This window comes from Phoca vitulina, unplaced genomic scaffold (genome assembly GCF_004348235.1).
Source record: "Phoca vitulina isolate PV1807 unplaced genomic scaffold, GSC_HSeal_1.0 scaffold20, whole genome shotgun sequence".
In the NCBI taxonomy this organism is placed as follows: domain Eukaryota; kingdom Metazoa; phylum Chordata; class Mammalia; order Carnivora; family Phocidae; genus Phoca; species Phoca vitulina.
The window spans coordinates 20,660,610-20,675,175 of NW_022589723.1; the positions used below are offsets into that span (position 1 = coordinate 20,660,610).

Below are 14,566 nucleotides of genomic sequence, written 5' to 3' on the forward strand. Positions count from 1 at the left end.
ATACAGGCAGAATACAAAAGTATAGCCATGTGAAATGCAGACTAAAATAGTAACTGCAAACACTGCTCATTCTAAACTGTAGCATGCGATCCAGTTATAGACGGGCTAGTTATTCTGTTTCATAAAGGAAAAAAAAAATCAGACTTATATCTGTAAGTCCTTTACCATTTCGTAAGTAACCATAGAAGCTTGAAATAGTCAAAATCTCATTCCCAGAACTTTTTGCCTTGCTGTGCACAGATTCCATTTTGAAAGACCTGTGGGAGGAGAAACAGAGGATATCATTAAAGATATATGAAAAGTATTTTTAGAAATAAATTGAAGATTTGAGTGCATGACCACTTCAAAAAATTTTGGGAATTGAACACAGATTATTTTTAGCAATCTTGTCCAACATTAATCTCTTTGGTAAATTTCCCCATTTTGTTCCTACCTAAAACCTTAATCCCAGTTTTGACTCTTAATTTACCAGAATTATTTTGTGACTCACTTTTCCAAGAGCAGTCCCACTACGTTAGGTCATGTAATTTGTGGTTAATGCAGTATTTTTGAATCCTAATATGTTGACATCTGCCAGAGTTCTCCCCAGGTACTGTAAGGACCCGAGGAAGGAAGGCCAGTGATTCAGTCATGGCAACTTTCAGATACTGTTCAGGGATATTCTCATAGGCAGATGGCTCTTTCCTTAAAATGCAGGTACGTCATGCGCCCAGTTGTTAAGCCCACAAGGATTTCTCAACCCTCACAACCACAGTGAAATGTCAGTGAAATGGCCAAATCTGTTGGAAGGATTTGGTGTGACAAATCCAATACACATTATTTTGATTTCCTAAAAAATAACACGCAGTCTGACAGCAGATCAACGTTGAAGTGACTGATTTTGGGAAGCAGTCTCTAATCCTGACAACTCCTTCAATAATTTGTTTTAATGAAGAATTTTGTGAAGAATTAACTAATGTATGGCAGCAATTTTAAGGCCATGGAGTGGAAGGCAGGCTGAAAGCCCATAATCCCCCCTCCGCGCACCAGACACACCCTCTACGTTCTGTATGCCGTATCAGCGGCGAAGTCAGAATGAAAACCTCCATCAAACAGTAACGAAGTCCCTCACTGGATCTGTGGGATCATGATTAGGCAGATATAATTTGCTAGCAGTCCAAGTTTTTAAGAATTTAAAGAAATCTCAGCAGTCACCTATCCCACCCACCTCATTTTCTAAATGAGGAAAGCAAGGCTCAGAGGGGCTAGGTGACTTGTCCAAAGCTATGTGTGGCTAGTTAAACAACAAAACCAGGATTTATTCCCAGGTTTTCAGGCTCCAGGCTGACTGCATTTTTTGCATATCATGCTTTTAGTGCTTTATAATTTTCTTAGTCATAGAAAGAAAAGTAAAAGAAGCCTATGTGAAACTTAAATGTGTGTATATGTATGTGTGTGTGTGTGTGTGTGTGTGTGTGTGTATACACAGAAGAGAGGAAAATTAAGTAAACAAACCACAAAATTTTACCAGTCTATTCCTCCGTATTAGGGCCACAGAACAGAAAATGGGAAACCTTGTAGTATGGCTGTAGTATAGAAGCATTATAATGTAAGGAAGCATAACATCGAATCCTAAATAATCCACATAGACTTGCTACCAAACTGTAGGTCCACTGAGGGCAAGAACTGTGCTGACCATACAGTGCCTGGAACTGAGCTCCTATCACATAACAGAAATGTCAAGGACCGTTTACCACCATGTATGGGCAGTGCAAACAATGTCTCTTCTGTAAAAGCGTCCCAATGATTTCATCTCACGCTAAATATTCTCTTTACTCTGAAAACCAAAATACTTACCTATAGTACAAAGATTTTTCCTCATTCCATTACCCTACTTTCAGTGTTTTCTATTTATTTCATGTGCATTATTTTTATCATCTGAATTAGTTCCTACCCAAATGAGAAATTTATTTCTACTTCCTCTGTAGGCTAGTGCTAAGGACATATGCAGTAAGCACATGAATTCAATCCTCTAACATCAGACTGAATTTTAGCAGTGGAAGAAGGTAAACACACAGAGTTAAGGTTGGTAATGAATCAGGCTCTTGAATTAGACTGGTGCTCAGCTTTAAATCAGCCTCTAAGGAGCTGAATTAATCTTGGAGTTGATATCTTCTCTCCCTAAGTCTCAATATCCTCATCTTTACAAAGAGCAAAGTAATAGTACCTATATGCTAGCCTTGCATATTAAATGAAATCATGTAAGTAAAGTACTTACATGGTGACTAATAGATATTAAACATTCAAAAAACAATAGCTATTTTTACTAAACTGTACTTTTTGTAAATGAATTACTGATTGCCACCTCTAGTTTAATACGCCAAAGTATAAATTAAATGGTGGGATTTGAGGTATGAAATTGTAAAACTTTTTCCGATGATATATGAAATACATTATCATTGGCATTTACTTAAATGTTCTTTGTTCATATTTAATTCACAGCAAGTAAAATGGATTTCAAGGTGTGTATGAGTCAATCTATCATCTATCTCTCAGTCTACCTATCTATTAAATCATTCAGCTCCCAGCGCTATGATTTCCCTGACACATAGTATGAGAGCAGTGGATATTTGTTGAATGAATAAATTTTAAAATATATAGATTTATTGCCCAAATTATCTTCTGATCCCAAAGAATGAAGAGGAAGTTTTTCTTACATGTGTTTTGAGCTAAAGGAGCTGTTGCATGCTTACTTTTCATTTGAAAAAAGGAAGAAAGGAAGGAAGGAAAGGAGGGAGCGAGGGTGGAAAGCCAAATATAGCAAATAATGATAGTTTTTTTAATGTCCCAAATAACAGTAGTCAAAATCTTTATGCATGTCTTACCTGTCAGTTCCACATGCCAACTCTAAAGGCATGTTAACTAACTTATTAACTACAAATAGTCTGCTCAATAAATAAACTATAGTGCTTGACTCGTGCAAAGAATCACAATTATTCTCCAGTCCTCTTGGCATCCCAACCTGATTTGGAAGCGTGGACGTGTATTTATTTGACAAGTCCAAAACTTTTTTGGAAAATAAATTAACTTTTGAATAGTCTGTTTTCATTTCAGCATTGCATTCATCCCACCCCGGCAGCATCAATGAGAAGCGATCTTCATTTGCGGCAAGTCCTAAAGAAACAGAACCCTGAAGCTTTAAAATATTGAGATGCTTAATGCAGAGATTATCTAATTCTTTATCCACTCCCCATGGCAAAAAGCAAGATAGGAACAATTTAGCTACGTCTATTGTGATGCTGGCATCCACTTTTCTTGATGGCTTAGGGTGCATCTTTTTGGAGTTCTTTGTTTTCTTCTGCCTTTTAATGGCATCACTTTCTTCTAAGAATTTGACAGCATTATCTCCTTGGGCTGGGTTTTCACCAACAGGCTTGGCTTGTGCCTCTGCTGAGAGAGAACCACAGGCAGTTTTATTTCTTTTCAGCGTCAATGTTTTCTTCTCCACTGTGCTTTTGGCTCTTCTCAGGATCTCACTACCATAGAATGAATTGGAAGGGTCAACATCACAGATTGGAGTTGGCAGCAAAAGTTCAACAAGATTTTCCAGATCAAACAGAAGGATATGAAAGCCAATGTTACTCCATTTTGTCTTCACAGGCAAGACATTAAAAGGTCCTGAGAAAGACTTGGCATCAGCAACCTAAAGGAGATTAAAAAAAAAAATTATGTGTCAGGGTTCTTATTTTTTAAGTGATTTTATTAAAAGTTCCATATTAAAATGGCATAAAATGAAAGTATTAAGTAGAAGTACAATTAAAGGCAAGTTATTTCAATTATTTTGCCTGCTATAAAAACTTCCCTCTAAATTAAACAGTCTATATTCCAATATTCCTTAAAAATTATTTTTTCCTTCCTAAAACTTTTATTTTTCTTTTAAAAAATATGAATTTGGCCTATGAAGTAAGATAGCATCAGATTAATGTCTTTTCATATATGATTTCATATCTTCCTATCAACATAGCCATGAAGACATACAAAGGGAAAAAAGCAGGTTTGAAAATTAAGGATGGAGGGAGGAGCAAGATGGAGGAGGAGTAGGAGACCTAAATTTCGTCTGGTCCCAGGAATTCAGCTGGATGGGGATCAAACCATTCTGAATACCTACAAACTCAACAGGAGATCGAAGAAAAGAACAGCAGCAACTCTCTGAACAGAAAAGCAACCACTTTCTGGAAGGTAGGACGTGCGGAGAAGTGAATCCGAGGTGATATTCGGGAGGATAAACGGCGGGGGAGGGGCCCTCCATCGGCCGCTTCTGGCAAGTGATAGAGCAGCGGAGCACAAAATTGGAACTTTTAGAAGTCGGCTCCGCTGAGGGACGTTGCTCTGGTGGCTAAGCGGGGGGTGGAACCCTCTCTGGGACAATGTGGTCTTAGGACCTCGGGGTCACAGAAAGACCGGGGGTGCCTGAGTGCGGCAGAGCTCCCAGGTATCGGAGTGGGGAAGCTGGCTGCAGAGACGGAGCCGAGGAGTGGGCTCTTAGCTCGGGGTTGCCATAAACCATGATCCGCGGCACAGTCGGGCCACTGCTCCTCCAGCAGCGACCCAACAAGCGGCAGATCTGGGGAGACTCCCCTTCTTCCCCCGGGAGAAGCGTCGCAGGAGCACACCGCAGGGATCTGCTGGGTTTCGAGACTCCACACGGGGTCGTGTGCCAGAGACAGAAACGCTCGATCAGAGGCCGGGTGAGCACAGAGTGCAGCTGGAGACTGGGGAGATGGGAGTGTGACTGCTTTTCTCTGGGGGCTCACTGAGGAGTGGGGCCCCTAGTTCTCAGCTCCTCGGGGGCGGAGATTGGGAGGCCGCCATTTTCACTCTCCACCTCCAAAGCTATACGGAAAGCTTGCAGGGAACAAAAGCTCCCGAGAGCAAACCTGAGCAGATTACTTAGCCCGGACCAGCAAGGGCGGGGCAATTCCACCTCTGGCAAAGACATTTGGGAACCATGGCAACAGGCCCCTCCCCCAGAAGATCAGCAAGAACAGCCAGCCAAGACCAAGTTTACCGATCAATGAGAATGGCAGAACTCCAGCGCTAGGGGAATACTACTGCACATAGAATTCATGGCTTTTTTCCCATGATTCTTTTGTCTTTCAAAGTTAATTTTTTTAATTTTCTTTTTCTTTTTTTTTTTTGAATTTTTCTTTTTCCCCTTTTCAAACAACATGTTATCAATCCCTTTTTTAAAAAGTCTTTTTTATTTTTAATTTTTAGAGTCATATTCTATCCCTTTATAGTAGTTAACCTTATTTTTGGTACATATATATAAGTTGTTCTCTCTTTAAAATTTTGGGATACAGTTTCTTCTAACAGACCAAAATATACCCTAAATCTCTAGTGTATGGCTTTGTTCTAGTCTCCTGCCTGATCTCCCCCCTTTTTTTTAAATCCTCTTCTTTCTTTTTTCAACCAACTTCTTATCTTATCAATTCCTTTTATAAAATCTTTTATAATTTTCATCTTTACAGTCATATTGCATCCCTTCATCGTATTTACCCTTATTTTTGTACATGTATAAGTTTTTCTTTCTTTAAAAGTTTGGGAGGCACTTTCTTCTAACAGACCAAAATATGCCCAAAATCTAGTGTGTGGCACTGATCTATGCACCAGCCTGATCATACTTGATCATATTCTGTTTTTTTTGTTGTTTGTTTTATCTTTTTCTTTTTTCTTTCTTTCCCTTTCTTTTCCCCCAGTTTCAGGTCTCTTCTGATTTGTTTAGTGTATATTTTTCTGGGGACGTTGTTACTCTGTTAGCATTTTGTTCTCTCATTCATCTATTGTCCTCTGGACAAAATGACAAGACAGAAAAAATCACCTCAAAAAAAAGAACAAGAGGCAGTACCGACTGCCACGGACCTAATCAATACGGACATCAGTAAGATGTCGGAACTAGAGTATCTTTAAAATACTAGCTGGGCTTGAAAAAAGCATGGGAGATATTAGAGAAACCCTTTCCAGAGAAATAAAAGAACTAAAATCTAACCAAGTCGAAATCAAAAAGGCTATTAATGAGGTGCAATAAAAAATGGAGGCTCTAACTGCTAGGATAAATGAGACAGAAGAGAGAATTAGTGATATAGAAGACCACATGATGGAAGATAAAGAAGCTGAGAAAAAGGGAGATAAACAACTACTGGATCACGAGGGCAGAATTCGAGACATAAGTGATACTGTAAGACAAAACAATATTAGAATAATTGGGATCCCAGAAGAAGAAGAAAGAGAGAGAGAGGTGCAGAGAGTATACTGGAGCAAATTATAGCAGAGAACTTCCCTAATTTGGGGAAGGAAACAGGCATCAAAATCCAGAGGCACAGAGAACCCCCCTCAAAATCAATAAAAATAGGTCAACACCCCGACATCTAATAGTAAAACTTACGAGTCTCAGAGACAAAGAGAAAATCCTGAAAGCAGCTGGGAAGAAGAGATCTCTAACCTACGATGGTAGAAACATTAGATTGACAACAGACCTATCCACAGAGACCTGGCAGGCCAGAAAGGACTGGCATGATATATTCAGAGCACTAAATGAGAAAAATATGCAGCCAAGAATACTATATCCATCTAGGCTGTCATTGAAAATAGAAGGAGAGATAAAAAGCTTCCAGGACAAACAAAAGCTAAAGGAATTTGCAAACATGAAACCAACCCTACAAGAAATATTGAAAGGGGTCCTCTAAGCAAAGAGAGAGCCTAAAAGTGACATAGACCAGAAAGGAAGACAGACAATATACAGTAACAGTTACCTTACAGGCAATACAATGGCACTAAATTCATATCTTTCAATAGTTACCCTGAATGTAAATGGGCTAAATGCCCCAATCAAAAGACACAGGATATCAGATTGGATAAAAAATCAAGACCCATCAATATGCTGTCTGCCAGAGACTCATTTTAGACCCAAAGACACCCCCAGATTGAAAGTGAGGGGGTGGAAAACCATTTACCATGCTAATGGACACCAAAAGAAAGCTGAGGTGGCAATCCTTATATCAGACAAATTAGATTTTAAACCAAAGACTATAATAAGAGATGAGGAAGGACACTATTATCATACTTAAAGGGTCTATCCAACAAGAAGATCTAACAATTGTAAATATCTATGCCCCTAACATGGGAGCAGCCAATTATATAAGCCAATTAATAACAAAAGCAAAGAAACACATCGACAACAATACAATAATAGTGGGGGACTTTAACACCCCCCTCACTGAAATGGACAGATCATCAGAGCAAAAGATCAACAAGGAAATAAAGACTTTAAATGACACATTGGACCAAATGGGCTTCACAGATGTATTCAGGACATTCCATCCCAAAGCAACAGAATACACATTCTTCTCTAGTGCCCATGGAACATTCTCCAGAATAGATCACATCCTAGGTCATAAATCAGGTCTCAACCGGAACCAGAAGATTGGGATCATTCCCCGCACATTTTCAAACCACAGTGCTTTGCAACTGGAACTCAATCACAAGAGGAAAGTCAGAAAGAACTCAAATACATGGAGGCTAAAGAGCATCCCACTCAAGAAAGAATGGTTCAGCCAGGAAATTAAAGAAGAATTAAAAAAATTCATGGAAACCAATGAAAATGAAAACACAACTGTCCAAAATCTTTGGGATGCAGCAAAGGCACTCCTAAGAGGAAAGTATATAGCAATACAAGCCTTTCTCAAGAAACAAGAAAGGTCTCAAATACACAACCTAACCCTATACCTAAAGGAGCTGGAGAAAGAACAGCAAATAAAGCCTAAACCCAGCAGGAAAAGAGAAATAATAATGATCAGAGCAGAAATCAATGAAATAGAAACCAAAAGAACAGTAGAACAGATCAACAAAACTAGGAGCTGGTTCTTTGAAAGAATTAACAAGATTGATAAACCCCTGGCCAGACTTATCAAAAAGAAAAGAGAAATGACCCAAATAAATAAAATCATGAATGAAAGAGGAGAGATCACAACCAACACCAAAGAAATACAAACAATTATGAGCAACTCTATGCCAGCAAATTAGATAACCTGGAAGAAATGGATGCATTCCTAGAGATGTATCAACTACCAAAACTGAACCAGGAAGAAATAGAAAACCTGAACAGACCTATAACCACTAAGGAAATTGAAGCAGTCATCAAAAATCTCCCAACAAACAAAAGCCCAGGGCCAGATGGCTTCCCAGGGGAATTCTACCAAACATTTAAAGAAGAATTAATACCTATTCTTCTGAAACTGTTCCAAAAAGTAGAAATGGAAGGAAAACTACCAAAGTCGTTTTATGAGACCACCATTACCTTGATCCCCAAACCAGACAAAGACCCCATCAAAAAGGAGAATTACAGACCAATATCCTTGATGAACATGGATGCAAAAATTCTCATCAAAATACTAGCCAATAGGATACAACAGTACATTGAAAGCATTATTCACCACGATCAAGTGGGATTTGTCCCTGGGCTGCAAGTTTGGTTCAACATCCGCAAATCAATCAATGTGATACAATACATTAACAAAAGAAAGAACAAGAACCATATGATCCTCTCAACAGATGCAGAAAAAGCATTTGACAAAGTACAGCATCCTTTCTTGATCAAAACCCTTCAGAGTATAGGGATCGAGGGTACATACCTCAATATCATAAAAGCCATCTATGAAAAACCCACAGCGAATATCATTGTCAATGGGGAAAAACTGAGAGCTTTCCCCCTAAGGTCAGGAACACAGCAGGGATGTCCACTATCACCACTGCTATTCAACACAGTATTAGAAGTCCTAGCCACAGCACTCAGACAACAAAAAGAAATAAAAGGCATCCGAATCGGCAAAGAAGAAGTCAAACTTTCACTCTTTGCAGATGATATGATACTTTATGTGGAAAACCCAAAAGACTCCACCCCAAAACTGCTAGAACTCATAAAGGAATTCAGTAAAGTGGCAGGATATAAAATCAATGCACAGAAGTCAGTGGCATTCCTATACACCAACAAGACAGAAGAAAGAGAAATTAAGGAGTCGATCCCATTTACAATTGCACCCAAAACCATAAGATACCTAGGAATAAATCTAACCAAAGAGGCAAGGAATCTGTACTCAGAAAACTATAAAACACTCATGAAAATAATTGAGGAAGACACGAAGAAATGGAAAAACGTTCCATGCTCATGGATTGGAAGAACAAATATTGTGAAGATGTCAATGCTACCTAGAGCAATCTACACATTTAATGCAATCCCTATCAAAATACCATCCACTTTTTTCAAAGAAATGGAACAAATAATCCTAAAATTTGTATGGAACCAGAAAAGATCCCGAATAGCCAGAAGAATGTTGAAAAAGAAAAGCAAAGCTGGCGGCATCACAATTCCAGAGTTCAAGCTCTATTACAAAGCTGTCATCGTCAAGACAGTATGGTACTGGCACAAAAACAGACACATAGATCAATGGAACAGAATAGAGAGCCCAGAAATGGACCCTCAACTCTATGGTCAACTCATCTTCGAGAAAGCAGGAAAGAATGTCCAATGGAAAAAGACAGTCTCTTCAACAAACGGTGTTGGGAAAATTGGACAGCCACATGCAGAAGAATGAAACTGGACCATTTCCTTACACCACACACAAAAATAGACTCCAAATGGTTGAAAGACCTCAATGTGAGACAGGAATCCATCAAAATCCTAAAGGAGAACACAGGCAGCAACCTCCTCAACCTCAGCCACAGCAACTTCTTCGTAGAAACATTGCCAAAATCAAGGGAAGCAAGGGCAAAAATGAACTATTGGGACTTCATCAGGATAAAAAGCTTTTGCACAGCAAAAGAAACAGTCAACACAACCGAAAGACAACCGACAGAATGGGAGAAGATATTTGCAAATGACATATCAGATAAAGGGCTAGTATCCAAAATCTATAAGGAACTTATCAAACTCAACACCCAAAGAACAAATGATCCCATCAAGAAATGCGCAGAAGACGTGAACAGACATTTTTCCAAAGAAGACGTTCATATGGCCAACAGATACATGAAAAAGTGCTCAACATCACTCAGCATAGGGAAATCCAAATCAAAACCTCAATGAGATGCCACCTCAAACCAGTCAGAATGGCTAAAATTAGTAAGTCAGGAATCGACAGATGTTGGCGGGGATGTAGAGAAAGGGGAACCCTCCTACACTGTTGGTGGGAATTCAAGCTGGTGCAGCCACTCTGGAAAACAGTATGGAAGGTCGTCAAAAAGTTGAAAATAGAGCTACCATACAACCCAGCAATTGCACTACTGGGTATTTACCCCAAGGATACAAATGGAGGGATCCGAAGGGGTACGTGCACCCCGATATTTATAGCAGCAATGTCCACAAAAGCCAAACTATGGAAAGAGCCAAGATGTCCATCGACAGATGAATGGATAAAGAAGATGTGGTATATATATACAATGGAATATTATGCGGCCATCAAAAGGAATGAGATCTTGCCATTTTCAACAACGGGGATGGAACTGGAGGGTATTATGCTGAGCGAAATAAGTCAATCAGAGAAAGACATGTATCGTATGATCTCACTGATGTGAGGAATTCTTAATCTCAGGAAACAAACTGAGGGTTGCTGGAGTGGTGGGGGGTGGGAGGGATGGGGTGCCTGGGTGATAAGACATTGGGGAGGGTATGTGCTATGGTAAGCGCTGTGAATTGTGTAAGACTGTTGAATCACAGACCTGTACCTCTGAAACAAATAATACATTATATGTTTAAAAAAAAAAAAAGAAGAAAGCAGGAAGGGAAAAATGAAGGGGGCAAAATTGGAGGGGGAGACGAACCATAAGAGACTATGGACTCTGAGAAACAAACTGAGGGTTCTAGAGGGGAGGGGGGTGGGGGGATGCGTTAGCCTGGTGATGGGTATATAAAGAGGGCACGTACTGAATGGAGCACTGGGTGTTATATGCAAACAATGAATCATGGAACACTACATCAAAAACTAATGATGTAATGTATGGTGATTAACATAACATAATAAAAAAAAATTAAAAAAAAAGAAAATTAAGGAGAACATGGGACACCTGGGTGGCTCAGTCGGTTAAGCATATGCCTTCGGCTCAGGTCATGATCCCAGGGCTCTGGGATCGAGCCCCGCATTGGGCTCCCTGCTCAATGGGGAGCCTGCTTCTCCCTTTGCCTGCGCGCTTGCGTTCTCTCTCAAAAATAAATAAATAAATAGTTTAAAAAAAATTAAGGAGAAGTACAGAACACCTGCAAGAATTTAGAAAGTCTTGACAAAAACGGTCTCTTCAAATTTGTTTAAAATTTTAAGTATTTGAAAGTAACCTAGAGGTTAACCAATATCAAAGAGCTTTTCTTTCTTTCTTTCTTTTTTTTTTTTGTAAGTCTTGCATTATACATTGTTCTTTCTCTGCCTAAAATGATTTTGCCCAAAATATTGGCATGGTGGGCTCTCATACTTCAGGTATGTTTCTGCTCATTTATCAGGCCTACCTTGGGTACCCTCTCCCCTCATTCCAACCCATTACTCTCTATCCTCTTCCTTGCTTTTTTCCTTCCTAGTACTTATGATTATCTTATATCACTTGGGAAAATATTTGTTTACTGTATATTTTCCCCCATAGCATTCAAACTCCACTTTTGCAGGAGTTCTGTGCATTGTTCTGTCCCCCATGCCTATAGCATTACTAAGAGACTCAATAAATATTTGTTGAATGAATGATTATTATATGTATACAATGGAACACCATTAACTATTTTAAAATGATGGTGTAAAACTATTTTTATTGGGAAAAAATGGTCTCTTAGGCAGAAAAAAATAATCCCCCTTTTGTAAAACTACATGTATGAATATATAGATATATTTACATATTGATATATTTACATGTGTAAGTAGATTTACACACATCTATTTAATATATAATATAAATATATGTATACATTATATATAGTTATAGTCAACGTAAATATATATATTATGTGTGTGTGTGTGTGTGTGTGTGTGTATAGTCACAAAAGGCATGCACCAAAATGTTAACAATTAACTGGGAAGAGAGGATTAAAGTGATCTTTATTTATACCTCAGGGGTTTTTTTGTTGTTGTTTACTTGTTTCTTTTTTTTTTTAGTTTTATGGAGTTTTTTGCAGTGCTATATTTAATTTACAATCATAAAAAAAGAAAGTTTAAAAAACCAGCCATTAAACAATTTAAAGGTAAAAAAACAAAATGGGGCAAATGTAAAAAAAAAATATTTCCTCTAATAAGATAGTACAAAGGTTAATATAATTATTAATAAATGATTTCAAAAATAAAGATTACTATACAGTCTGAAAAATGAGCAAATAGCATCAGTAGCAATTCACAAAGAATAGCATCCAAATTAAAATATGAGAGGAAATGCTTACCACCGGTAGAACACAGAAGCAAAACTGAAATAATAATACCATTCTTACCTATTAATTTGGCAAAGAAGGTTTCTTACATTATTTATTATTATGTAATGTTCAATACATACAACATAACATATAAACCATAAGTTTGGTGTTTTTAGGATTATCAATGTTGTATACAAAGAAACATGGACATACCTATATAGCACCATTATTCGTTATTACCCCAGACTAGAACCTAAATGTCCACTGACAGTGGGATGGATAGATATTGTGATGTATCCATGCAATGGAAAAATATACAACAGTGAAAATGAGGGAACTAGAGACATTCAACATCACGTATAAAATGTGTGAATCTATCCACATAATGTTGACCAAATAAGCCAGACACAAAATAATTAGCTATATGACTTCATTCATGTTGAGTTAAAAAAAACAGGGGCAGAAAACCCCAACAGGGTTTAAGGAGGCATGAACAGATATTAAATCTGTAAGAATAGTAGTTACCTTTCCAGGACAGGAGGACGTAGTTTCTACAATGCTGAATATTTTATTACTTAATCTTTGTAGTGATTATGCAGGTAAGCGCTTTGAGATAATTCACTGTGCTATCCATTTTTGTCCTGTGCTTATTTTTTCCATATTTTATAAATTTCATAGTAAATAAATAATGTTAATGAAATGTCAAAGGAATATTAACAAAGTGTCCCCATTCTGGCTAAAGAAATAGAACCTTCCCTGATTCTACCTCTGCCTACTGTCAGAGGTGACCAATACTTTGAATTTCATGTGTATGATTTCTTTGGTTTCATTTAACATCTTAACCTTAAATATGTATTTCCAACTGACCTATTTAATTTTTTTGTTTTATATTTTCATATAAAAATTAATACATTGTTTATAATGTTCCAATTTGCTTTATTTGATAGATGATTAGCATATGTATACAATGGAACACCATTAACTATTTTAAAATGATGGTGATGAAATTTATATTTGTGGGATTCAAATTTGTCGATGATTATAGCTATAGTTCTTTCATTTTCACTGCTGTAAAGTATTATGCTATATGATAATACAATTTATTTATCTATTGTTCTTAAGTGTCCATTTAAATTATTTTCAAGAGTTACTATTGCAAAAAAAAAAAAAAACCTACGGTGAATAGTCTTCTGGTAAAGATTTCTGGTTCACATTTGCAGAAGTTTCTAAAGTGACAATAATTCATAAGATATGCACTTCCTTAACTATGAGATTATCCCAAATTCTTCTCCAAAGTGATTTGTACCGATCTGTAAATCTTATAGCATTGTATGACAAGTTTCCATATACCACATCCTCATTAACACAGGATCTTATTTTTGTCAATATAGGAGAAGTTGGTATCCCTTGTAGTTTTAATTTTCATTTCTTTAATTATTACTTGAGTATCAAGGCAATATTTCTTTGGCCTTTCACATTTGTTGTAGTATGAAGTGCCTACCTATGGCTTTTATAAACTTTCTAATTATCCTTTTCTTATCGATTTTAGGGTTATACATTTATTCTGGGAGTTATCTTTTGTTGGTTATGTGATCCAAATACCTTCTATATGTGGCTTGTCTTTCCAGTATTTTTTAAAAGTGTTTTCTAATAGGGGCTCAGTCGGTTGGGTGGGCATTGGACTCTTGATCTGGGCTCAGGTCATGATCTCTGGGCCATGGGATCAAGCCCCTTGTCGGACTCCCGCCTCAGAGCTGAGTCCGCTTGTCCCTTTCCCTCCCCCTTTGCCCCACCCTCTACTTTCTCACAAGTGCGCTCTCTGTCTCTCTCAAATAAATAAGATCTTTTAAAAAAGTGTTTTCTGATAAACACTGAGTTCTTATTTTACTACTATCAAACTTAGGAAACTTTTACTTTAAAGATTATACTTTTTGGGTCTTCTTAAAAAGAATAAAAACTTTCCCTATTTAGAGGAAATAAAAATGTTCACCTATACTTTTTCCAAAATGTAAAGATTCAAACAACTTAAAAAAAAAGATTTTTATTTATTTATTTGAAAGAGAGAAGAGAGAGAGGGAGAGGTCACAAGCAGGGGGCGAGGAGCAGAGGGAGAAGCAGACTCCCCACTGAGCAGGGAGCCTGACTCAGGGGCTTGAT

At 37.7% G+C, this 14,566-nt stretch overlaps 1 protein-coding gene across 1 annotated transcript in view; it reads right to left on the minus strand.

Moving 5' to 3' along the window:
- WDR72 (WD repeat domain 72) overlaps positions 1 to 14,566 on the minus strand; it is a 190,731-nt gene that overhangs the window by 84,600 nt on the left and 91,565 nt on the right. The window contains exons 14-15 of the mRNA XM_032417984.1: positions 2,865 to 3,682; positions 166 to 257 (exon numbers count right to left, since the gene is read on the minus strand). Coding sequence (XP_032273875.1) covers positions 166 to 257; positions 2,865 to 3,682 — 910 coding nt within the window. The remainder of the gene's footprint in view (positions 1 to 165; positions 258 to 2,864; positions 3,683 to 14,566) is intronic.